The sequence below is a fragment of the Phalacrocorax carbo genome, chromosome 10 (genome assembly GCF_963921805.1).
Source record: "Phalacrocorax carbo chromosome 10, bPhaCar2.1, whole genome shotgun sequence".
Lineage (NCBI taxonomy): Eukaryota > Metazoa > Chordata > Aves > Suliformes > Phalacrocoracidae > Phalacrocorax > Phalacrocorax carbo.
In genome coordinates, this window is record NC_087522.1 from 23034050 (window position 1) to 23059123 (window position 25074).

At 43.1% G+C, this 25074-nt stretch overlaps 1 protein-coding gene across 3 annotated transcripts in view; it reads left to right on the forward strand.

Annotated features, from left to right (window-relative positions):
* Positions 1 to 17705, forward strand: part of EHD4 (EH domain containing 4) — a 31458-nt gene extending 13753 nt beyond the window's left edge. For all 3 annotated transcript variants that reach the window (XM_064462468.1, XM_064462469.1, XM_064462470.1), the window contains exons 4-6: positions 5921 to 6333; positions 10405 to 10569; positions 13082 to 17705. In XM_064462468.1, coding sequence (XP_064318538.1) covers positions 5921 to 6333; positions 10405 to 10569; positions 13082 to 13618 — 1115 coding nt within the window. In that variant the 3' untranslated portion in view covers positions 13619 to 17705. The remainder of the gene's footprint in view (positions 1 to 5920; positions 6334 to 10404; positions 10570 to 13081) is intronic.
* The last annotated feature ends 7369 nt before the right edge of the window (positions 17706 to 25074 follow it).

Consider the following 25074-nt stretch of genomic DNA (forward strand, 5'->3'; position numbering starts at 1 on the left):
ATAACCAAATGTATAACTAATGATCTTTAATCCTGAAAAATCTTCTCGTAAGATGTCCAAAAAATGTTTAAGTCTCAGTTTACGCAGAGAGTCTGATAAAATCGAAGCTGGTCTTAAACCACCTATTTCTGCTTCTCCGTTGTGGATTCCAGCTCCCTTTTTCCAACATTAAGACAAATTAGGTGCATCTTTCTCCCTCTCTGCTTGTTGTATCAAGGGGAAATGATGCTTGGCAGCATTCAAGTATCTGTTGCCACTTCCATAACATGGCAGTGAATATGAACTAAGCAGAAGACTAGAGCATCATATTAATATGCCACTGAAAAAGTGAGAAATTGTGTGACAAAATTCAACACCATTAGGGATTGCTGTGGAAGTCCCAGACTTCATGTGTGGGACAGAGTTGTTTCACTCAGGGTTACCTTTCACTGGTAGCCCTGCGGTGCTTAAAGGACCACGGCTCTTCACTGCCATCTAGAATTGCTCTTGTGACCTAACAAAACATGACTGTTTTTCCTTTATTGTTCAGAAACTCCATTTCTTGATGGTATGTGCCTTACTAATTGTTTTTATGGCCTAGCTGGTCTGCCCTTTGGTATGGTAGACTTTCACCTAAGTTGACAATGTTCAGTGATAACCTTAAACTCTTACCTGTTTCCCAGCCTTTAACTTGATGAGTTTGAACTTCATGAATTTTTTTTCAATGTGTTAAGGGTTGTCTTGAATATGTAACTTGACATAGTTCTTTCATCACAAATGTGGTTCTCCTATATGCTGTTTAGCTTTAACAAGTGAGGTTGTACATAAATAAGGTTTTGGGAGTCAGCTTTAGAGCATTGTTCTCAACGTGGCCTAGGCTTGCAGGGCAACTGCTGCCGAGGTTTAAGGTTTCATATACTTAGACGTCAGCATACGTGAAGTACCTACAAGTCACTGTAGGAACTTATTACATGCTCTTATGATTAGGCAATACTGCGCTCGCCCGTGTCTGAAATACTGCATTGTTGGCTACATTTCCTGTATGTGACTTTTGGGCTGCTTATGCCGTTTCCAAACAGGTGGTTTTGTGGAGTACAAACTTGACTTGTCCTGTGGTGCTGCACACAGCAAAGCCTGTCTGACCTGCTTACTGAAGGAGACTAACTTCAACATATTTATGCGACAAGTCTAATTTAGCATGTTTTGAAGTTTGAGTTGCTTAGATTACACAGTGATTTAAAAAGTACAAATGTAAGCAGGATTCTACAAGACGTTTCATGCTGTCCCTATTCGTGTGTCCATCAGAGAAGATTCTGTTTATACACCTTCAGGCCAACAAAAGTTATTTTTCCTACAAAACGTGTATTGATACCCCTTAAATTCACTAGCTGCTTCTCACTGAAAAAGGTGTGCTTTGCTGTGGAACTGCCATTTCCTTTCATTGTGTAGGTGATCATAGATTCAAGCATAGGGATACTTTTCTGTGCTTGCCAGGAGAATTCTAAATATACAGGGTGATTCTTCAGAATTTCTTTTCTGACAGTTTCACAATTTCGTATTTTGAAATTTTATAGTTCAGCAAATTTTGTAAGGTTTTGTTTTCTTTCTATTTCTCTCAAACTTCTGGTTTTCTTACTAATCTTGCTGCTATTTTCTAAATAATATATACAAGATGAGGTTTTTCATAATTCAGTAATGGAATATGACATTTAATAACACCTGATAAGTATTCTTAGATGCTTTCTATTCTGCACATTATTGGCATCTGTTCATGTCTGACCTTCTAAGTTACCTTTCTAGAAGTTTAGCTTGTTTCTAACATTGGTGAGCAGCATCTTTTCTCATTGGTCAAGTTTTAATGTGTTTGGTGGCAGAACAACTTTACAGGACCTCAGTGTAAAACCTTCACTCCTTGCTGTTGGGGTGTTTTTCCACCTTCCCATGAGCAACTGCTTAGCTATTTACCTATGAGTGGGTGTAACACCTGCATAATGATAGAATTTGACAGGTATCACTAGGAGTAAGGGTGAAGCCTTCTGAGACCAACAATGCAATCAAATGTTAACTTTCAGTTTTAAAATGCAGGAAACCAGTGAAGGGACTACGTAAAAATACAGGATATGTGCTACTTCTCATGTTTTATTTATAACTCTGGAAAGCATCCAGGCCACAGATGAAGGAGCTGATTGCTTTCTGAAGGGTCAAAAATATACAAAGAGCGCTACATTCAGAGCTGTCTCTCTTGACACACCTTTCCCAGTCCTGTTGTCTGCAGGAGGACGTGCCAGAAGCTTCCTGCCTGTCAGTTCAGAGGCTGTGTAAGTGGCTGGAGGAGAATGCGCAGACTGTGCCAGCATTGTCCCTGGTCAGACAATGCCTGTCTCTGTGCTGCTTCTGCATCACCGGTGACGTTCACAAAGGCCACATCAGACAGAAATGTGCGTATGGTTTGCAAGACTTAGAAGGAACAATGGCTGTAAGGAGAGGAGGAAGGAGAAGCATCGTCTGGCAGGGTGGGGGGAGGAAGTGCTTTTAGAAAGGGAGGGGCGGCTTGGTTCATGACTGAGCAGCATGAAGGCAGGGGTTTCAAGAAGTATGGGGAAGTAGCTCAGAGGAGAATGGAGGGTATTGGTTAGTTGCATTTTTAGAACTGGAGTCACTTAAATACAGGTAATTTTCTCAGCTGACTGTGGCTTGTGAAAATGTAATCGCGGATTAAATAAGGCAATGTATATAGTGGCAGCATTGTGTCAGGCTTTGTCTTGCAGTGAGACACTGTACGTTGGTTGTCCTTAGGGTTAGTCCACCACCGGGAGTGCAGTAAGAGGGTTATCCAGGAGTACTGGATTGAGAAAGGCTTTCATTAACATAACTGGAAACTTACACCCCGGACAGCAAGAAGTGCACCTTTCCATGTGGGACTGGGCTCCATATGAAAGACTGTGAAGTTTAGATGCTCAACTGTGGCAAAGCATTAGGCATGGGAGAAAGGCTTCTCTTGTCCGTGTCCAAATAGCGTGTTGTAGCCTTGGCTGTGGTCCTCAGGCAGCAATGGCAGGTGGGATCGCTCCAGCACTCTGCCCACCCCTGACTCGTCTGGGAAGCAGGTACTGTTCTTTGAGCTTGGAGGCTCCTCATTGTAGCGTTCATCTGAGAGGTGCCTCTTCTGCTGTGCCAGTGGCACCAGCCCCGGGGGGGGCAGAACTGGACCTTCTGCCTGTCTGTGCTCATAGGCAGGGTGAGCCCATCGAGCCTCCCTAATTGTCTTCTGAGTTGCAAAAACTTTGGGAGGTGGTATTAGGGCAAGTTGGAGATATTTACCTTGGGCCCACAAGGGAAAGCCTGCCGTTTGCTTAAATCTTTATTACAAACCTGCACAGAAATTTGACCCATGCTCATACTGCACAATTGCACAGCTGTATCATTGAGTATGGCTGGTGGCTGTCATGCACAGAGCATGTGTAACCGCTGAATCTGTATATAAAATATGTTCACTTCTAATGAGAAATTTTCATTAAAATGAATAGATTTTTTTTTAAGATATTTTTTGAGGTCGTTTTCTTATGCACTTTCAACAGACGGACTTTTCTTTCTCAAAGCAAATGTTTCAGTAATATTTAATTCAAATGTAAAATAAATTTATTGCTAATTAACATACACTTATTGACTGTACAGTTGTTTTTACAGTGCAAAATACATCAAATGTGTGATGTGAATTTGTATATTTATTTAACCAGCCTTACAAGTCACCTTCTCACATATCCATTTTTGGAAAACTTAGTAAGATTTAACTTGCTTCATTTTGCAAATTTATGTATTTCGTTTAAAGCTTGCTTCCTTCTACATGAGTGAAATCAGAACAGGTATATTGCATAGCTCAGATTTGCGCACTGTTGCAACTATGTTTTGACAGGGAAGCGACTTACAAGATCTCACTTCTCCCTTTCTTCCCTGCTAAATATTTATAAAGGTGTATTATTTGTACTGGTTTTGATGAGATTATTAGTGTAAAGTGAGAAGAGTTATCTTCCAGCTGAGTTTTGTGCAGCTTTCCTCCTTGCCCCCATCTTCCATCTCACGTTCAGCCCTTCGGCAACTGGTCACAGGAAAGGACGTACCAGAGCAGCATTATCTGTAAAGGGGCTGGATTTTGCATTCCTTACAAAGCAGTCCTTTTAATGGGAAGGGTTATGTTGGCTTTTTTTAACTGGCTCAGCCAGTTGATGAGTCTGACCTGCATCCTTTTGGATCCTAATAATACCTTTTTAACATAGCCCTCTCCTTTGTTTGATGTGTCTGTGCTGAATTTTTAGTGAAGTTTTATCTCTGGTTTTTGGGAGGGTGAGGGAAGGCAGGTGACTGGGACATTTTCTTACTGTTAACTAGAATTTCTGGATTTCATTTCGTATGTGATTTGTAATTTAAAAAAAAAAAGATTTAAGACTGAGTTCTTTCCTGTGTTGCTAAACATGCAGAAGTACGTTCTCTGACAAATCTTGGGTTCACCATTTTTTGCTCTTACGTTCATGTATGTCTACTTTTTGTGATGTTGGCCCTAGTCAGATTCTGCTAGAAAGCAGGAAAAGCTGATTTACTTTTGGTTTCCCTGTTAAAGACCAACAACTCGAAGGTATAACAAATAATGACTTGACTGAACCAGTGTTGTTTTAAGAAAAGCTAACCAACTTTACAATGTCCCCATACTCTATTTGTACTGTTTAAAAGATGATAGGGAGAATGAGGAGTGAAGGGTCTTTTGCTTGTATCTGGACCAGGTGTATGAAGTGCTTGGATAGCTGGTTCCTGTATGAGTAGTCTAAGTGGGTTTTCTTTGCTGGGGGATTGAAATTCTAAAGCCGTATCTTGCACAGTTGAGAAATGACCCAAGACAGGTTGGAGGGCTCATTGGTAGTAACTGAGCTTTCTTTGCTGATGGTGTTTAAATATATGCTGCGGGGAACAAAACTGTTGATTTTGTTTGGGTTACTTTATATCAGACCTTGTATTTTGACTGCTCCCTCTTTTAGCTGTGATTTGTTTCTGAGAGGAAGAGGAGGGGTGCGATGTCAACTCCCAGCTCATATTTTGCTGTTCCTACTCAAACAAGATGAGTCACATCCACGCCAAGCCCAATGCCACATCACTAGTGGTGACTGACTGCGGATTTAATGTGTCACTTCTGAATAAGGAGCTCCTGAATGCTGTTTGTTGCGTGGTTTAGGTACCAGCTGCTCTTCTAAAAGAGTTCAGACAGGTGCTACAACTAGCTTTCCTTTAGAACATCAAAAAATTTGTTTCAGATCATCAGAAAGGTCACTGCTCATGTTCTGTAACCTGTCATGTCCCCAAAGCCATCAGCGGCACAGGCATGTTACTTGTAAATTGGTTCTCTGAGTCTCCTGTGGCAGAAATAACAGCAAGTGTTGCAATGCAAGGAGAGATGAGTTTGGAAATGGTTTTAAAATCCAAATATTTCTGGTTCCTGACTTACACTGGAGTGCTGCACATGCGCCGTTTTCCTTGTTAGCACAAGTAGGCAGTGCTACCAAAGTGGCCAGGGTTAACAGGGATTAAGAGAGCTTGTGATATGAAACCCACAGACCTGCATAGCTTGGGTGCTCTGCTGGAGCCAGAACACCTGGGAAGAGTCAAACACGGGTGGGAGATGGTAACTCACAGCAGCACAAAAGATAGTGACGTAAGAGGTGGAGGGAAAGGTAGCGATAAAAACAAAAAGCGGTAATAGTGAGACCTGTCTAAGGAAATTTAGGGGATACCATTGACCTGACCTCACTGTCTGCAGACACTCTCCTCCCGGTGGTCCATCTCCTCTTTTCCCCCAGGTAGACGCTATGGTCCTCTTATTCTCTACCCCAGCCCTACCTTCTCTGAGACTCGCTTTTCTGAATGGTAGGACTGTAATAGTGTATTCTTCCTTCAGGCTACGACTTCTGTCAAGTCCTCCAGTGGTTTGCTGAGAGAGTCGACCGCATCATCCTCCTTTTTGATGCCCATAAGCTGGATATATCTGATGAGTTTTCAGAGGCTATTAAGTCATTCCGGGGCCAGGATGACAAGATTCGAGTGGTGCTTAATAAGGCCGACCAAGTGGACACACAGCAGCTGATGAGGGTCTACGGTGCACTCATGTGGTCCCTGGGAAAGGTGATCAACACTCCAGAGGTGCTGCGGGTTTACATTGGCTCCTTCTGGGCCCATCCTCTCCAGAACACAGAGAATCGAAGACTCTTTGAAGCCGAGGCACAGGATCTCTTCAAGGATATTCAGAGTCTCCCGCAAAAGGCTGCTGTGCGGAAACTTAATGATCTCATTAAGAGAGCAAGACTTGCAAAGGTAAGAAAAGAGAAAAAACCTGAATGAATTGATTGAGCAGTCTCTTGTGTCTCTTTCACTGTGTCCTTTCTCACCCTTCTCAGTCTTTCTCTACCTAGAAACTGTATATTTTTTGGCAAATGGATTGAATTGTCAGTTTTTTCAAGGAAGAGGTAGCCACTCAAGATCTAGAAGCAAGTAGGAGGGAATTGAGACTTGTACTGGCATGCCTCCCTAACTTTAGAGAAGGGATTTGATGCTTTTTAGGCTGTTAAAGCTATTGTTTGCTTGGTAGGGGAGTGAATTGTTTGTTTTTTTACACTGTGCAGCAAGGTAATACTCATGTTACTTTTTGAAGATAAACCACCTTTTTTTTAACAACAGCTGGTGTGTAGAGAACACTTGAAAAGAGGGAGGGTGGGGGCAAAAAAACCACAACCAAAACCATTCCCGTGCAACTGTCCATATGCTTTTTTGTGTATTAATGCCTTAATGCATACTGTCAGTCAGCTGCTCTGGAAAAGCACTTTGCCTAAATGCACTTATGTTATACCTTGGAATATAGATTGATTAAAAGCCTCGCTCTTGCTGAAGCACAAATACTGATGAATTGGAAAGGTGCTTGTGCATTAGATTGAAACTCTTGAGCCTCTCAGAATTACATCTTCTTCATTCCTAGTCACAAACACGCTTGGGTGATACAGACTTTGTGTCATCGTACCCAGAAAAACCCATGTCTCATTATCCAGAAACATGAGTTACATGTCCCGTTGTAGGTAGCCCCTGTCACTGTTTCCCTTGTTTTCAGCTCTGGAGGAGTACATGCATTGTGTGCAACTTACAGTTGCTAACTGGTGTGTGTGACTGTCTACAGCTGACTGTTGAAAACCTGTTTAATTTTTTTGATAGGTCTCTAGGTATTTTTGAATGAGTGGGTATCACTTTAAAGCTTTGTGAATTATTCTCAGCAAGTTTTAATTACTTATTTTGTAAAACCATCTGGTTATATTTCACACTAATCTTCAGACTCCCTGCCTAACAACGCTAGCTTCATCTGTCGTGTCTTCTCTCAGGCTGACTAGAATAAGCTAGTTGCAGCCTGAAGTATTTCTTCGCCTGTTTCTCTGATTTTCCAGTGAGTTTCTTTTATTGTAGCGCTGCTGCTGTTAGAATAATAGTTAAAAAGCACTGCCAAGCTTCTTGTTGTTTTGAAAAACTCATGAACAAAATGAAAACTGGTGAATCAATCACAATTTAACATTTGCAAAATTGGAAAAGAAGGAAAACTAACATCAGAAATACTTAGGGAGAAAGCTGGTGGTACCAGCCAAATTCTAATTTCCTATGCAGTTATCAAACAGAATGAGAGCTGAGTTAATGAGATTGTCTTGGAACATGTTTTCATGTGGACTTCTAAGCCAAAATGCATGTACGTTGATATAAGAATAGTTGTGTGGGGCTTTATACCACTTCCTATGTTGGCTTAATTAACTCTCTGAATATAATGATACATTTAAAGTTTTTTTTTGGTGGCCTGAGCTTTAGGGCACGCTGTAGTGGTTACTGCTTTGAAAATTCCATTTAAAATCACATTTCTGATGATGTTGTGTTAAAAGTTGCTATGTTCTCCGTCGGTTTTGTGGATGTTGTTGGCAGCTTTTTGCTTTCATTTGTTACAATTCTTTTGGAAGTGGAAAGGTGTGAGATGGTTCATCTTCAGGTGTTTCTAGATAATGTAAAATAAAAATGGATAAAGGTGAATACAAAATACAATGCTCATGGGGCAAGCTAATTATTTGTGGAAGTGGAATAAACCATTTATCAGCAGGAAAGCAGCAATGTAATCTTTCTGGTGTCATCTTTCTGTTGTCCAAACTGAACTTAAAGTACTGACACTCAAAAATAATTTTTTATAGCATTGCATGAGTTTTTTTTCTTCCCATTTCTGTGCCACTCTGTTCTTGATCTCTTCCAAAACACGTACAGCAATTGAAAACAAAAGTGAACTGTTAACTTGCTGTCAAATTTGGGCATTAGGCTTTTTTTCTTTAAGTCCTGTGACTCACTATCCCGTTTTGAAGACGGGAACTGTTCTTATCTACAAGAAACACATGTGCATACTGGCAGACCTTAGACCACTTAGCATACACATGTGAAACTGTTAGTGCTTGTGAACTATAAACATACTTTTCTGGTTTTACTAGAAGTATTATTTTAAACATAGACATTAGAAAATTGCATAGTTTTATGCAGAAACCCTGCTTCTTTATGACATTTCTTTTCCTCCTCTGTAGAAATTTAAATTTATCTGCAATTAAAATGTATTCAGATATGAGGAAGCAATGTTGTGTGGAAACTGGGATCTTGAGACGTGCAAATAAAAACTGGTTACACTGCTTTTCTTTAAAAACAGAGAGGACTTTTTTCCCCCCAGTTTCCAATAAGCCTCCGTCGTGGTTTAGCCCCAGACGGCAACTAAGCCCTGCGCAGCCACTCGCTCCCTCCCACCCCAGTGGGCTGGAGGAGAGAATCGGAAGAGCAAAAGCAAGAAAACTCATGAGTTGAGATAAGAAGAGTTTAATAACTAAAATAGTAATTATAATAATAATGATGATGATGATAATGATAGTATAATGAAAAATAAAATGATAGCCTCCCAAGTAAGTAAGGAAAGGAATGGGACAGTACTTCCCCTGTACAGATTATGTAAGGTTTGTACAGAATACTATAAGGCACATTCTGTTGTGTTTTGGTAGGTGTTAAGTATTATGCTTACACCACATCTACAAAATAATTTATTTTTCTACTGATGCTTTCTTCTGGTAGTCTGTCTTCCCCCAGTCTTCAAAATTTCAGCTTTTTACTGCTCAACAGTTTGACAGACATTCTTTTTTAAAAATTTTTTTTCTTTCTGTGTGTGTGAAAATTTTAAGTAACTTCTGTTGTGGGAACAGCTGTATCCTTTTTTTAATGAAGAGGGACCTGAGTTCTGTAAAGATTTATCCTGTTGTGGAGGCCATTTGACTTCAGTGGTCCTGGCCAGGTCAGAGCTTAGGAAAGCAGTTTGATTATGTCAAGTTGCGATAGATGTGCATGGCTTCTAAAAGAAGGCTGCCCTTGTGCTTCCCTCTCGTGTGCAGAATGAGTATCGGTGTCCACACAACGATCTGGATAAGTGAACTCACCACAGTTAAGAAGTGCAACCACCATTTCTGTCCTGGACCAGATCACTTGCTCTGTGGCCACACAGATCCTTGTGGTGGGAGGGGGTGGAAGAGGGGATGAGGTGAATGGTTCAGCGTAGGAGTGGAAGGAGGGTGCATGGGCAGGAGGGATGTTTTGATGGCAATGCTGGATTATCTTGATCACAGCAGATGGGAAACTGTAAGAGTTCTGTGAGTATCCGTGTGTTTTAGGACTTGTCATCCTAAATTAACGCCTTTCCTTATATGCTGGGAAGGCTCTGCTTTTCTCCCTAAGGCTTCACAAGGTAGCCATGGCATGCTGCTCTTAAACTGACTGCTTGGTCATCCTCTGGTGGCTTCATAAATGCTGTAGGTACTCACTTTTCTGGGCGTAAATAGGTAGGAATGCAGTATCACTTCAGTTAGATAGCCCTGCCACTTAGCACACTTGGATTGCTTGAGGTGTTATCCCATTGCTTCCCACAATAACTGGCAAGTCAAACGGAGTTACAGATTTCTACCATTGAGACAGACAGACCAGTATAGCTGGCGCTCTGTGTATGATCCATGGATGTAGTGTCCGGATGTGGTTTTGACGCCTTGCTTTTTCTCTTACTGTTGGTACTGATAGAATGTTGTGCCATGCTGCTTCCTAAGCTGCAAGCGTGCATCTGTATTTCTTTTAAATGTGTTTGCTTTCTCTGCCCTTCAGAGGAATGCTGAAAGCAGCAAAAGCTAGTTGATAAATGTTCATGTAAACATGAAGTTCCAGAAACAATCGTTGATAATATCTTATCCTTGAGCTGACTTAGGGAAACATTATTTCTGTTTCTTTTTATGACCTGGGTGAACAGCAATGTTAAGTGTAGATAACAGTAGTCTTGACTTCAGTTTTGCTTCTTCTTAGGTTCATGCTTATATAATCAGCTATCTGAAAAAAGAAATGCCCTCTGTGTTTGGAAAAGAGAACAAGAAGAAGGAGCTCATCAGCAGATTACCAGAGATCTACATCCAGCTGCAAAGGGAATACCATATCTCAGCAGGAGACTTCCCTGAAGTCAAGAAAATGCAGGTAAGATGGTAGAGTACAGTTCCACTGAAATAATACTAACTTTACAACAGGATTGCCAAATTGGAAAAGGTAGGACAGAGTATCTCAGCATTATAGGTTAGGGTCCTAAGCAATAGAGCAGCTGAAGAGACAGTCAGTCATGCCTGTTATGGAGTTAGTGTGACTTCAAAGCAGTGCAGAACAAAAAAAATCAGTAACTTGTTTAGCGTGCATCCGCTAATACAGGACTGTAGAAATTGCCATAAAGAATCAGCCCTTCTGTCCTTTTAGTCAATATTTGGTCCCTCATGGCAGATAGTATTAAGGTTTTGTGCAAATAAAATGGCAGTGGACGGTTATGGGTTAACCTGTTGGTTCTTTTGCGTCCTGAATGTGGTGTTTATATCGCTTTTGTACTGCTATCTCATACTTGTGTAGGTGAAGGTATCCTTAGTCACGTTACTCATTTTTACCCTACTCTGTTCTTGCTCTTACTGATACTGTTTGCCAGTGAGTAATAAAGGCAATGTGTTACTTGAAAAATCCAAATTAAAATGTATTTCTTGTGAAAATGGTGCCTTCCCGTTTTTTCCTGTCCTTTTGAGCTTGTATTCTATGAAGAAGAGAGATAGTTCTCAATTTATAATCTTAGTGTTAATTTTTAAACACTTTTTGTCTCTTGTTCGTCTTTTGAACTTTATGCAATCTTACTACCAACTTTCTGTCATTTTCCTACCTTTTTATTTCTATCCTCTGATTTGAGGTGGGTTGTTTAGAGAGTGTCCTAGGGAAGAACAGCTAATGTTGTATTAGCAGTGCTATTCAATTTATTCCTCAAGCCTCAGTTTGCAACTTTTGGATCTCAGATCACAGGCTTCTTAAATGGCCTTTGAATGAGAAGATAATTCAGCTTGGAAGCTGAAGAACAGGAGACCAGGAGCATGTGGTTTAGTCTGACCGTGGGCTAGTCATGAGTGTGATGGAGGATGTTTTCCAGATTGACACTTGTGTATCATTCCAATAATTTACGTGGTACACTTACACTGTTAATCATAAAGAGTGGCTGATCTTTATGATTAAAGATGAAGCCCCCAATCACTGGCTGATTAACGTATCTATAGGGACGCACAAGTTTCTTTTATGAACCAAAATATTTAACTTGGGAATCGATTATTGGCATGAGACAGCAAATTGTAGATGAAGCACGAGATCTCTTTCAGCTAGGTTTTCACACCCAGGATTGTTGGAAGGGTTTCATGAGTTAGGCTTTAAAAGGGGCTTGTGCGGGAAAAGTTGACTACTTCTTTCCTTGCCATTTTTGTTGGTGTTGCAAAATGAGAGGTGATCACTGGTCAGTTTGAATATTGAAACAAAGTTTGAATGGAACTTCATCAGACCAATAGTGCATGTCACTAAGCCTCAGCAGTAGATGGCAGCAAATATATACGTCAGAGATCAGTCACTTCTGTAATGAGGAGCGAAATTGTGAGAAAATAAAATTGTGCCAAAAAAGATAGCAGGTTTGACCTTTGCTTTCTAAGATTTATTGCATACATAAATTCAGACTGGTCTGGTGATTGTGTATAAATGTCACCTGAACAGACAGAGTGATGGTGGTTGGTTGGCAGTTTTCCTCTAAGAAATCCAAAGTTCGTTGTGTGTGGGCAGAGCCACTTGCCCGTGCTTCAGGTTTCTTGGGTTCATATTATTATAGTTCTGATATGTAGGGGAGCAGCTCCCTAAGGTGATAGACGTCATTTGTTAAAGCAGTTTAACACCATTTTGAGATGGGTTTTAGGTGGGTTGTTTGGGGTTTTTTAAAGTTCCCATTGTAACCCTGTCTTCCCGGCTAGCATTTTGAATGTAGAAATCATTTAATAATTGCCTAAAACATTTTTAATTTTCCATGGTGTAAAACATGCACATCTCACCTAGTTAAACATCTCGCTACAGTTAGTAGGAGTTTATGTATGAGATGAAAACTCGGCAGGGACTGTATGACTTCATGAGTTCTGGCAGCACTTTTATAAAAACACTTCTGCTGTTATCCCAGCTCAGTTTTTCTTTATTGGTAAAGGACACTTCTTCATGACTGAACCACAAAGAAGTTTAATCTATAAAATGAGATCAGCCCTGCAAGCTTTGGATTTATTTTTAACTTTAAACGCTTGCATAAGCACTAGCAGGACTGAGGACCTACTGCATGCTTTCACATTTGGAAAAAATCACCAAATGGAAAGTTGTTGGGTAACATTCATGAACTGCCATGTTTTTACATATTTCCAGTTTGAAAATTATATTTAAAATATAATTTAATAGACGAGTTCATACACTCGCAAAATTGTCTTAGTGTGTTTGATCAATATATTGGGTGCCTGGTACATGTGTCAGCTTTGCTTCTCCTTCAACAGGAGTTTCAGTTACGGAAACTGCTTCAAAAGCTAACAGATTATTTTAATTTGAAGCCTATTCTTTAACCTCTTCAATGTTAAATGTTTCTAACTACTGCTGCTGAATCCTTTGTCATTGACAGGAGCTGTTGGAGACTTGTGACTTCACTAAATTTCATTCTTTGAAACCAAAGTTAATTGAAGCTGTAGACAACATGCTGGCCAACAAAATTGCCTCCTTGATGAGCCTGATCAGACAGGAAGAGAGCAATATGCCCACAGAGGTGGTACATGGTGGAGCATTTGATGGCACCATGGCAGGACCTTTTGGCCACGGATATGGAGAAGGTGCTAAGGAAGGAGCTGATGAAGACGAATGGGTTGTTGCCAAAGACAAACCTGCTTATGATGAGATTTTCTACACTCTGTCACCGATCAATGGCAAAATATCTGGGATTAGTGCAAAGAAGGAGATGGTAACTTCTAAACTACCCAACAGCGTCTTGGGGAAGATCTGGAAACTTGCAGACTGTGATGGTGATGGGATGTTGGATGATGAGGAGTTTGCATTAGCAAAACATCTCATCAAGATTAAACTGGATGGATATGAACTGCCTGGCACGCTACCTTCCCACCTGGTGCCACCATCTCACAGGAAACCTTTCCAGACAGCAGAATGAAAAATAGGAGAAGAAGGAGGATTTTGGAAATCTTTCAACAAATGTGTTGAAACCACCAAAATTTGAAATTAGGCTTAGATTGTTAAACCTCACAGCACATTTCACGCAAGTTACTGAAATTAGAAGCATGGTAGCAGGGAAACATTCGTGTAGCTGTCCCTGCTGACCTTCACTCAGGCATGCTTATCAAAAGTGCCTTGTATAGCTCTAGTGTAAGGTGAAAATGTTTCTGTAGTCCTGCTTCCATGTCTTGCTGCCCTTACAACCATAAAGCAGAAGAGACCATGTATGAAAAACACTGACCTTCACCAAACCTAAATACTTATCAACTGTACTGTAAGTTTCTCCAAACTATTTTAAATAGCGCAAGGAAGCTCCAAATGTTAAATTCACCTGCCTATGCAAGGAACATTTTCTATACTAAAAACATACTTCAGGCATCGAGTGAATGTCAGCATCTCTGTAGCTTAAGAAAAGGCCGATATAAGAGGATATTTTATTTTTGTTCGTTTTATTATTTAATAGGGGGTTAGAAAAAGGGAGAAGAGTAATGGGGAGATCTTTTAAATGCTCAGAACATGAACAGACTTGTTTAAAAACTAATAGCTAGAACTGCAAAATACTAAAACGATTCTTTCAATCTGTCGTCATTGTGTCTTGTTAACCGGAGAACTGCTTCTTCAGTTTTTTACAGCACTATATACTCAGTATTATCATTAGAAGACCTGAATCTCCTTTGTTCCTTGGATGTGGAGTTTCTTTTGAGGCTTCAGTTGAGCTGCTCTGCAGACAATAAATTCCTGAATTGTTCAAAGTGACAGCAGAATGTTTCCATAAGTTAAAAAAATGAAAAGAAATCAGGTTTCCATTGAAATCAGGCCTAATGTTCTGTTCAGAAAAGATGCGTTGCTCAAAGCCAGCCGCTTCAAAGCACATCAAATTGTCTTGGGAAATTTTAATTTTTATTTAATTTCTCTTTACAGGTAATTATACAGTTATCTCTGTGTATTTTTTTTACATATAATATTTTTAGAAAAGCTTTTAACTCTTTCTTTTCCCAACATAGAGCTGACAACTGCAAAAGAGAGATTTAATCCCTGTGGTGGCAGATTTGAAAGATGGGGAGGCTAACAGGAATCTTTACACTGACTGTAATAAACGATAGACTGGTCCCTCCAGATATTATTCCGTTACTGAAAACAATCCGTGGAAGGAATGGATGCTTAATAAACATTCATTTTTCTAGCAGCACAATCGAAGTTGAACATAACGGCTGCTTACAGCTGATTTTTATCAGTACCTTAAAAGCATATTAATTTTTGGCCCTGTGAACTTGAGTCTCTCAGGGAGGGCCAGTTCTTTTCTGAAATCAAACTCGGCAGTCAGTTTTGCTCTATGCACTTGAGCAGGAATTGACTTGTTCCATTAGTAGTATGAGATACCCTATGCATCAAAGGTACTGTAGCTTTGAGCACTTTTTCATTGAGTCTCAGTAAGTGGTAGCAGTAGTGACTTCTGAGACAGAGCAAGCCAAAAAGTGTTGTAGCATCCTTGCAGTCTGGGTGGGGAGGGAAGTGGTTTGGGTATTGTCTCCCAGATAAGATTTTAGTCACACTTACATGTTCAGATTTGTAGGTGACCTAAGAAGAGCCTCAGCTTCTTTTTTCAAATAGTACATGTGTAGGTTGTTGGTTAGGTTTAATATTTCAGATCTTTCCAGATCTCTTATCTTTCTGCTATCTTTCTAACATGAAATTACCATGAACTTTGCCAGGACTCTACCATGGGAAAACAATGAAGCTATTTTAAGTAATGACAGAAGAACACCTTTACCTTGCCAGGCTTCTGGGCCTGTATCAGGGATAGACTGGCGTAGTTAGGTTGTTCTTCAGGACTTGCTTGCCTTTTTTCTTTTTTTTTTTTTTAAATTATTAGGTTTTTCTCTTATCATTCAAGCGTGCTAACTTGGTTTCTGTTAGACCTAAATTGGGAGCCAGTTTAGCCTTAGTGCATCTCTGTGCACTTTAGTAGAGCTATGAAACTTGACCATGAGGCTTCCTGTGTAACTGTACATCTGCAGAGTAACTGATTTTCTATGTAATTTATTTTTGAACAGGAGCTGTTTAAAAAAAAAAACGGCTGCAGAAGGAGTAATGTATGTTTGTTTGTGTGTAGTGTCTGCAGTCAGTAACAAGTTCATATGCAGATGACCAGCCTTACTAGCTTAGAAAGGAAAGCCACCAGGAGAAAGCAAGCAAGCTTGTGTATTGTGTTGGGGAAGGCCTAGAGGATCTGGGAAATTGCTGATCTTCTGACTCTGTCTGCCTTACCTTGCTTATTTAGCAGCACAGGGTTCCAGTGGTGGACCCATGTTTGAGTTCCCACCGTGTGCAGTTTCCAGGGTTGACGTTCCAAATGCATTGGAGCCACATGATCCTATGCTAGTAGAAATAGCCTCCTTCATGAGAGGAGCAGGATAATTTCTCTGTGATTTGATTGTATTTTTCTAGCTTTATTGGTAGTAAAATGGAGAAAAAACACCTATTCTTCAGTCTCTATGACAGTGTGCTGACCTGGGCTTAGGGGAGACAAATTGGAATGCATCGTTTTGATAAGTTAGAATATTTTGTTTAGGTGGGGTTGAAAGGTTCTGCTTTGTTTTCCTGTAGAATTCGGAAGGGGGATGCACTAAGCACGTACAGGAGTAGAGGTGGATTTTCTTTGTTTATCTGGAGGAATAGAAGCTTTTCCGGATTGGTGTGAAGAGCTACATGCATAAATATATTTCTAGATATGTGTGGTACAGTGCACTGGCATCATACTTAGTTGATAGGTATAAAGTACATTTCACGTAGACTTTAAACAGCAGTTTCTTGTACAGCTAAACTGATATAGTAGGCTGCTGTCGCTCAGGGGAAGGAATCTTTTGTCTCACTACCTCCTCGCAGACCTGTGGGCCTACTCCATTTGCCTTGCTGGCTCTCTGGCTTGTCAGATTCGGCAAGCCCGAGTTAGTTAAACCAGCCCCACACAACAGTTTGGTTAAAGTTCTGTGGAGTCAGTGAGTCCATGTGTTAGGAGCACGAGAAGTGAGCAGGATTACCTTCTCTCATGGAATTGTGCTCTGAGTACTTACTGGGAACAGCAGTATGAGGTCATCTTTGGTGTTCAGTTTGATGTTACTAATCCCTGCTGAAGAAAAACTAAGGTGTTGGATTTTTTAGCCACTTTAGGCCTAGGATTTTGATTACATTTGCTGCGAGACCATTCAAAACTCAGTAATTCATCCTGTGAAATCAGTGCCCACTAGTGTTGTCTGCTGCCATAAACCAAAGTAAAGACTGCTGCTTTTACTTTTTCTCCAGATATTCTGCAGCACTGTTTTAATTCCCAACCCTAATTCTGTTCCCACAGAAATGAATTAGGATTTTGTTGTAGGTTGGAACAGAAAATGTGGGGCTGCTGCTCATAACCAGACTACAGGACAGTGAGAGCCTTTTAAAGCTGTGACAGCTTTAAAATGGTGAGTTTACAAAGATTTTTAGGTCAGGATGAGGTCCCAGTTCCTAGTTGGGGATGGTATGGATTTGTGCGGAGCCTGGTCTCAAAGCATCAGAATGCAGTCCCGGACTTTCAACAACATCATTCATCCGCAGTGCTTTAAATGTGCCCTCTTTTTCTTCTCACTCCCTTCCCTTCACCATGTCCGCTCCCTTTGGTGGCTCTCTATATTGTGGGAATTCAAGCAGAGTTTGAAGCATATGCTTTGATGTGATGTGTAACTTAGCACTGAGAGAATGAACATGAACTTTGTCTTCTACTTCACATGCTCACCTTTTCTAATATTTTTTGTTAAATACTGTGTTTTCACATCAAAGGCACTATGATTTTTGAGGGAAGGCCCGATCTGTGTAGTGTGCTTCAGTTTGCCCAACTAGACAAACAAAGGTGTAAGTTCATTATTGTTGCACTTTTATTACACAATAAATTCCTTGCAGATACTGTAATATATTTTAATATGCTTTGTAATAAATTTTAGAAAGTGTTGATAAATTTGCTGATTTAATAAACTAATATTGAACTGCCAGAGATTTTCTTTTGTAAGCTTCTTTCTGGAAGGTAATCTTTCAGTGGCTAGCATTTTGTAACCCTGCCACTCACAGCTCAATAGGCATAGTAGCTATTTGGCAAGCTGCTTATTATCCCACCTCGATTTATGTATCCATAATAGCTTATGGCTATTTCTCGTCTGTGTCCTTGAAGTTGTTGCTGAAAATACTACTCATTTCAAGGCTTGACTCCAGAATTAAATTTATATTTTAACAAGGAAAAAAAACCCTCCAGCACCTCTCCATAATTAGCTTTTTATAGCAGAATGTGATTTTGGAGTTTCTTAATGTGTAAGCATGGAAATTTCTTAAAGTCCAAGTATGGAAGATAAATCAAAAACTTCCTGTGTGGGGTGAAAGCTTAAAACTTGAGCTGAGAGGCACTTCTTTTAATTTCAGTGCGGGTACTAACCTTGAAAAATATGGGTCAATTAAATAGCAATTTAGTAAAAAGTACTTTGTTGATATGTTTGTCCCAAAACATCCAAGGGCATCTTCACACTGTGCCACCTACAGCTCTGTCACGCTGCAAGTACTAACTGTGAGTGCAGGGGAGCTTGCAGAAAGCTTGGCCCTGGGGCTGGTCTGCCTGACCTGGGCGGGGAGCCCCAGGAGGAGGAGCTGGCTGCCTTGCGCTGCTTAGACGGACGAACACCCACATCTGCTGAAGGTGCCTCCCTTTGCTTGGCACTCATCGCAGTGGGCTGTCTTCTGGAAATAGATGCCCAGACCCAGCAAACACCTCTCGTGATCAAAACACAGTCAGGTGGTGGCGTACGTGTTTTTCACAATTACATTGTTAAGTCCTGCTTTCCTGACCTCTGCAAGAAAAATATCTTCTGTCGTGGGAACCGTGGTATTGAGATGGGTTCCTCTCCCTTTCCCCACACAACTTCATGCTAGCACAGATTTGTCCCTGGTGACAGACTGTGGACTCACAATTGCTTTCATGAGTTTCCAGTATTCACTGGACCAAAATGAACAGTCTAACTTGTTCTCCCACCTGTTCTTTTCTCTGAGATGGAGCTTGTCCGTGTTCTTTCCAAGGTGTTGCTGGCTTGGCATCCCATATTCCACTTCAGTGTGGAGCTCTGAAGATTTCATTGTAGCTCTTTTTACGTGAATGGTATGTATCTCTCACCGGATGGTGTTTCAGATTCAGCTGCACTGTGAGATTGCTATGCATGATGATGATTTTTTTAAAAACATTTTAAACAAGGAACAGATGAAAGATGCTGCTCATGCTTAGTGATTTCCTATTTCAGATTGTTCTGTACTTTTTCTCAAAATGCATTAATTTCATGTCTAGTCTGAAAGTGAGAAATTAACCAACGAATTAACTCTAACCAGTAAGTTCAGGGCTTGGCAATTTTAGCCTACAATGGAGAGTAACGGCAATTTTTCTTCAATTTGCACCACCCTGTCGTATCTCTTGTCTGCTAAAATTTGTACCCTTAATGTTAACTGTTTATACAACACTGTGTCTCTTGCCAGCTACCTTCAGTCATTTCACGTGACTGGGTGGCCTTCACAATGAAACTGGGAAGGCTGGGCTGGAGAGAGCTGTAGCGGTAATCAGTGATCTGCTGCCTGGGGCAGTGGGGGATTAAAACCTGAGAGCATGCCAGGGCATACAGCCTCCCTGTGGGGGCAGGGTGCCGTGCTCTGGCACTCGTGGTGCTGGGAGACGATCTGCATGTCAAGTCTCACAGTTTTGTTTCGTTGATAAATAGAGCTAAATGCTTTATCACTCCAATATACAAATGACCCGCTGTGCTGGTTTTGGCTGAGAAGGGGTTAATTCTCCTCACTGTGGGGGGCGGCTGCCTTTCCAGCTTCCCGCGCTCTGCCGCGTGGCGGGGGGGGGGCTGGGAGGGGCGGGGCCATGGTGGGGGCGGCTGGCCCCGACTGGCCAATGGCAGGTTCATTCCATACCACGTGACACCATGACCGGCAGTTGAGCGCCAGCGCGGAGGCGGCGCGGCGTCGGGTCGGCGGGCGGTGAGCGGCTGCGGCGCGCGCGGTTTGTTCCGGCGGTTCGTTCCCCCTCTCCCCTCCCTTCCCCCCCCTCCCCCGGGGCTTTGCGCCTCTCGTTGTGCTCCCTTACGTTGCATTTCTGTTGTTGTTTCTTTTAATTTTAATTATTAAACTGTTCTTATCCCAACCCACGAGCGTTACCCTTCTGATTCTCTCCCCCATCTACCGGTGGGGCGTGAGCGAGCGGCTGTGTGGGGCTGAGCTGCCGCTGAACCACGGCAGTCATTTTGGCGCCCAACGTGGGGCTCAGGGGTTGGAGATAACAACAGCTGCTGGTCACAGCACCATGTTGTCCTTTTTGCAGTTGGTGTTACAGATTGGTGTTGGTTTATTGAGTCTGCTGTGTTCTGCTGTGATTAGTAATGTTTTGCCTACAAGATTTGTTATACAAACACTCGTTTTCAGCTTTTTCTGGTATTTGGGGTTTTTGCTGAAACCGTTACTGTACTTCGGATACCACTTTATTGAGGCAATTAGCAATTATACCTCCTCCTCTGAGGGATTTTATATGGAGGAAATACAGAATAATACCTTTGCAACTTTGTTCTATGATGTCTGTGCCTTTGTTACAACAACGTTTTTGTATCTTGAACATCCTTGGCTGGTTAAGGTGCACTTATTGTTAGTTTTTGGGCAGGTTGTTTTGGTTTTGACTAAGCAACTTAAGAATATCACCCAGAAATCTGCCCTGAGGCTTGATAGTTACGAGTGGCAGGGCATGTGGGATAGCATGGGCAAATACCTAGGGCAGTGGGCACCCCCAGTGTTTTGGAGTTTCACCCCCGAACAAGTGCAGAATCCTAAAAAACTAGTAGAATATTTGGAGAAAGTATGTTGTTACACTGGGAACTCCAGAGAGACGCAGAAACTGCTGAATGAGAAGGTGAATCGAGCCACTTTGCAGAGGTAAAGGCCATCCAGCTGGCCTTAGACATCGCTGAACGGGAAAAGTGGCCAGTGCTCTACCTCTATACTGACTCCTGGATGGTGGCAAATGCCCTGTGGGGGTGGCTGCAGCAATGGAAGCAGAGCAACTGGCAGCGCAGAGGCAAACCCATCTGGGCTGCTGCATTGTGGCAAGATATTGCTGTCTGGATAGAGAACCTGGTTGTGAAGGTACGGCATGTGGATGCTCACGTCCCCAAGAGTCAGGCCACTGAAGGGCATCGAAACAACCAGCAGGTGGATCAGGCTGCCAAGACTGAAGTGGCTGAGGTGGATCTGGACTGGCAGCATAAGGGTGAACTATTTCTAGCTCGGTGGGCCCATGACACCTCAGGCCATCAAGGGAGAGATGCAACATACAGGTGGGCTCGTGATCGAGGGGTGGACTTGACCATGGATATTATTGCACAGGTTATCCACAAATGTGACACGTGCACTGCAATCAAGCAAGCGAAGCGGGTAAAGCCTCTGTGGTGTGGGGGACGATGGCTGAAATATAAATATGGGGAGGCCTCGCAAATTGACTATATCACACTCCCACAGCCCCGCCAAGGCAAGCACCACGTGCTTACAATGGTAGAAACAACCACCGGCTGGCTGGAAACATATCCTGTCCCCCACGCCACTGCCCGGAACGCTCTCCTGGGTCTTGAGAAACAAGTCCTGTGGCGACATGGCACCCCAGAGAGAACTGAGTCAGACAACGGGACTCATTTCCGAAATAGCCTCACAGACAGCTGGGCCAAAGAGCATGGCACTGAGTGGGTGTATCACACCCCCTGTCACGTACCAGCCTCTGGGAAAATTGAACGGTACAATGGACTGTTAAAAATTACACTGAGAGCAATGGGGGGTGGGACATTCAGGCACTGGGATGCACATTTGGCAAAAGCCACGTGGTTAGTCAACACGAGGGGATCTGCCAGGCGAGCTGGCCCTGCCCAGTCAGAAATCCTACATACTGTGGAAGGGGATAGAGTCCCTGTAGTGCACACAAAAAGTACGCTGGGCAAAACAGTCTGGGTTCTTCCTGCCTCCAGCAAAGGCAGACCCATTCGTGGGATTGCTTTTGCTCGAGGACCTGGGTGCACTTGGTGGGTGATGCAGGAGGATGGAGAAATCTGATGTGTGCCTCAAGGGGATTTGATTTTGGGTGAAAACAGTCAATGAACTGAATGGCACAATGTGAACTGCTATATAATACTGTGTGTCACCTCTGTGTTGTATCAATGATATCAGAGTATGAGCCTCCCAACCCATGGAAGATCAACTATGAAACAAGCCGTGCAGCAGTGATGGAACGATGACTGACTCGGTATGCAGCAACCCACCGCCACACACCATCTCTCCCACCCGGAAAGAGTGATACAACAGACGGAGCCCAGAGTCATGGACTGGGTGAACTCAATGGACATTTTAATGGACATTTTACAGGGAAGGTCCATGAACTAAGGGAATGATGTCTGTGTGTTATGTTAAAGGATGGGAAGGGGAGGGGTGGTGGTTGGTACGGTTGTATTGCATCATATGGACCTGGGCATGGTGTAAATGGTATGGAATAAGGGGTGGAGAATGTGCTGGTTTTGGCTGAGAAGGGGTTAATTCTCCTCACTGTGGGGGTTGGCTACCTTTCCAGCTTCCCGCGCTCTGCCACGTGGCGGGGGGACTGGGAGGGGCAGGGCCATGGTGGGGGCGGCTGACCCCGACTGGCCAATGGCGGGTTCATGCCATACCATGTGACACCATGACCAGTATATTGAGGGGGGGCAGTGGCAGCGCGGGGGCGGCGCGGCGTCGGGTCGGCGGGCGGCGCGCGGCTGTGGCGCGGGCAGTTTGTTCCGGCGGTTCGTTCCCCCTCTCCCCTCCCTTCCCCCCCCTCCCCCGAGGCTTTGCACCTCTCGTTGTGCTCCCTTACGTTGCATTTCTGTTGTTGCTTCTTTTAATTTTAATTATTAAACTGTTCTTACCCCAACCCACGAGCGTTACCCTTCTGATTCCCTCCTGCATCTACCGGTGGGGCAGTGAGCGAGCAGCTTTGTGGGACTGAGCTGCCGCTAAACCACGACACCCGCTAAAATACAGCTGTCACGGAGAAGTAGTTTTGCCCTTGTGCAGTGGTATTCCTCCGCAACAATGAATAAAAAAGAAAAAGTCTGAACCATATGGTAAAAATACACTAGTTGGATCTGGTATTGCCAGCGCAGCGATTTCTAAAGCCCATTTTCACTATGATGTTCAAAACATTAAGGCTCTTCTGTCACTTGAAACTGTTTATCTATGTTTGTATGAAATGGAAGGAGAATTAAAGTCTTCTGTCCATGTGTTCGTCCCGCAAAGCCTTTGAAGGTCTTATGTTAACTGTTTGAGGTTCAGAAATGGAAAGAAAGTTTCAAGATAATATAAACAGCTCCAAGGAGAAAATTTCTTTAATTCATGACTAAACAAGCAAACATGTATTATTTTTTTTTGTTTGTTTCAGAAAGATGACTGAACTTCTTCATGCCAGGAAAAATAAATCCATCTGATTTTGCTTTAAGCTGTCCTTTTTTTCAAATGCAGTGAGGGGCTCCAGTTTCTTTGGATGATGTAATTCAACTGTTCTGCTTGAATTCTGCTCCCTGTTGATGTCACGTCGCTGCTAGCCAACTATTCAAAGCGAAAAGCAACTTCTAGTTCAGACTAGAACATGGGGAGGCTGAGGTTTATAACAACCGGGCATCCCAGGATGCAGGTTTAGATCCTCCCAGGCAGAGCTCAGCTTTAAGAGGAGCTGGGGCTCCATCTGCAGGGACCCCCCTGCCCGTGGGTGGGTGGCACCCTGGGGCAGCTGGTGACAGCGGCACTGGGAAGGTAGGTATGTGGGGTTCAGGCGGCGGGTGCCTGGGGCCGGTGAGCTGCAGCCCCTTGGGGAGAGAAGTATTTGGCTGTTCAGGGACAAAGTTCAGCTGAGGGGCCTGTGAAAGCAGGGAATCTATGCAGACTGACAGCTGGAGATCTGCACACCTCTCCTAACCTGCTTTTGACTAACTCCCCCACTTTTCTTCATCCTTAGTATCCCAAATGAGCAAACAGCTTCATGCCTGCTGCTTTCTGGTATACTCAGTATCCAAGGCGTAGCTCCTTGCGACACGATGAGGTCTAAGATTTGCTGTGATTCAAGATGTGGTTAGGAAGTATTCTGGGGTCATGGTTCACCTCACCTGTGCCCACGCTCTCTTGCTGAGACTGAACATCAGCTCTTTATTGGAGCTGGGGAGGGCAGCAGAGGGGAGGGCTACCTGTGGTACCCAGGCTGCTGGCCCCAGGCTAGTTTCTGTGCTTGCTCGGCACGCTGTTGGCTACAAGACCATGGCCCTGAGAGGTGCCTGCCTTTCTGCTCCACAGGGTCAAGGCCCAGATATTTGTTGTTTTGAGATTCTGGCGTGGAAGTAACAGGGCTGAGCTGTCGTGCATGTGTTTGCTTTTAACATACATATTTTCTTTAAGATTTGGGGAGCCTTCTCCTTAGCAGAGATCAGACAGGCTTTTCGCGTACCTTCAGGAACGGGTGTGTGCAAAGCGTATGTAATGGAGACTGACGGGCTGTGCCAAACCTTTCACCTGGGCCATGTGAATAAACTCGGTCCTCTGAAAGAGCAGGCGTGAGTATGGCCACGTGGCTTTTAAATCAGATCTGGCTTTGCTCAGTGGCAGCTCAGAGCATGGGTGCAGTAGATTGGAACAATGAAGGGCTCATTTAGCTGCAGGACTGTGAGCTGTGAATGGCTTTATGTAGGGACAGTTTGGCACGTGAAGGCATTTGCTCCCACCTGTGCAAATGTATTCCCCTCTGGCAAACCCCTCCATCCGGGTGGGCGAGGGCAATGATGCGGGGGGGAGCTGGCACTGCTGCCTGGACAGCAAGGCCGGGGAGGCCTCCGCAGGGCCAGGCCTCTGCTGTCCTGGGAGGGCTCACGGCAATCGGCCCTCCCTCGGGTCACGGGTGGGAGTGGGGGTAGCGAACGCCTCATCTGCAACCCTCTGCTGGTCCTGTGACTGTTGCTTTTATGCTCTTTGTGGCAGGGGCCTTAAACATTTCTTCCCATCTTAGAGAGGAGCTGGGAATTGACATACAAGTCATGGGAGGAGGAGGAGAACTGTATTTCAAGAAAACAAAATTTCAAACAAGTAGAGAGGACGTGTCACATCCCTGTTTTACCTGGTGTTGCTAGGAGTGGAAGGGCTGGGGGCAGAGGAGCTTTGGGGCTGCAAGCCAGGCTGGTTGGGGGTGAGGTCTGTTTGATCTCCGTGGCCTCCATTTTTGTTTTAAGCAGAACAAGACTGTGGGCAGATAAGAAAGAGTACTAAAAAACCTAACAAGTCTTA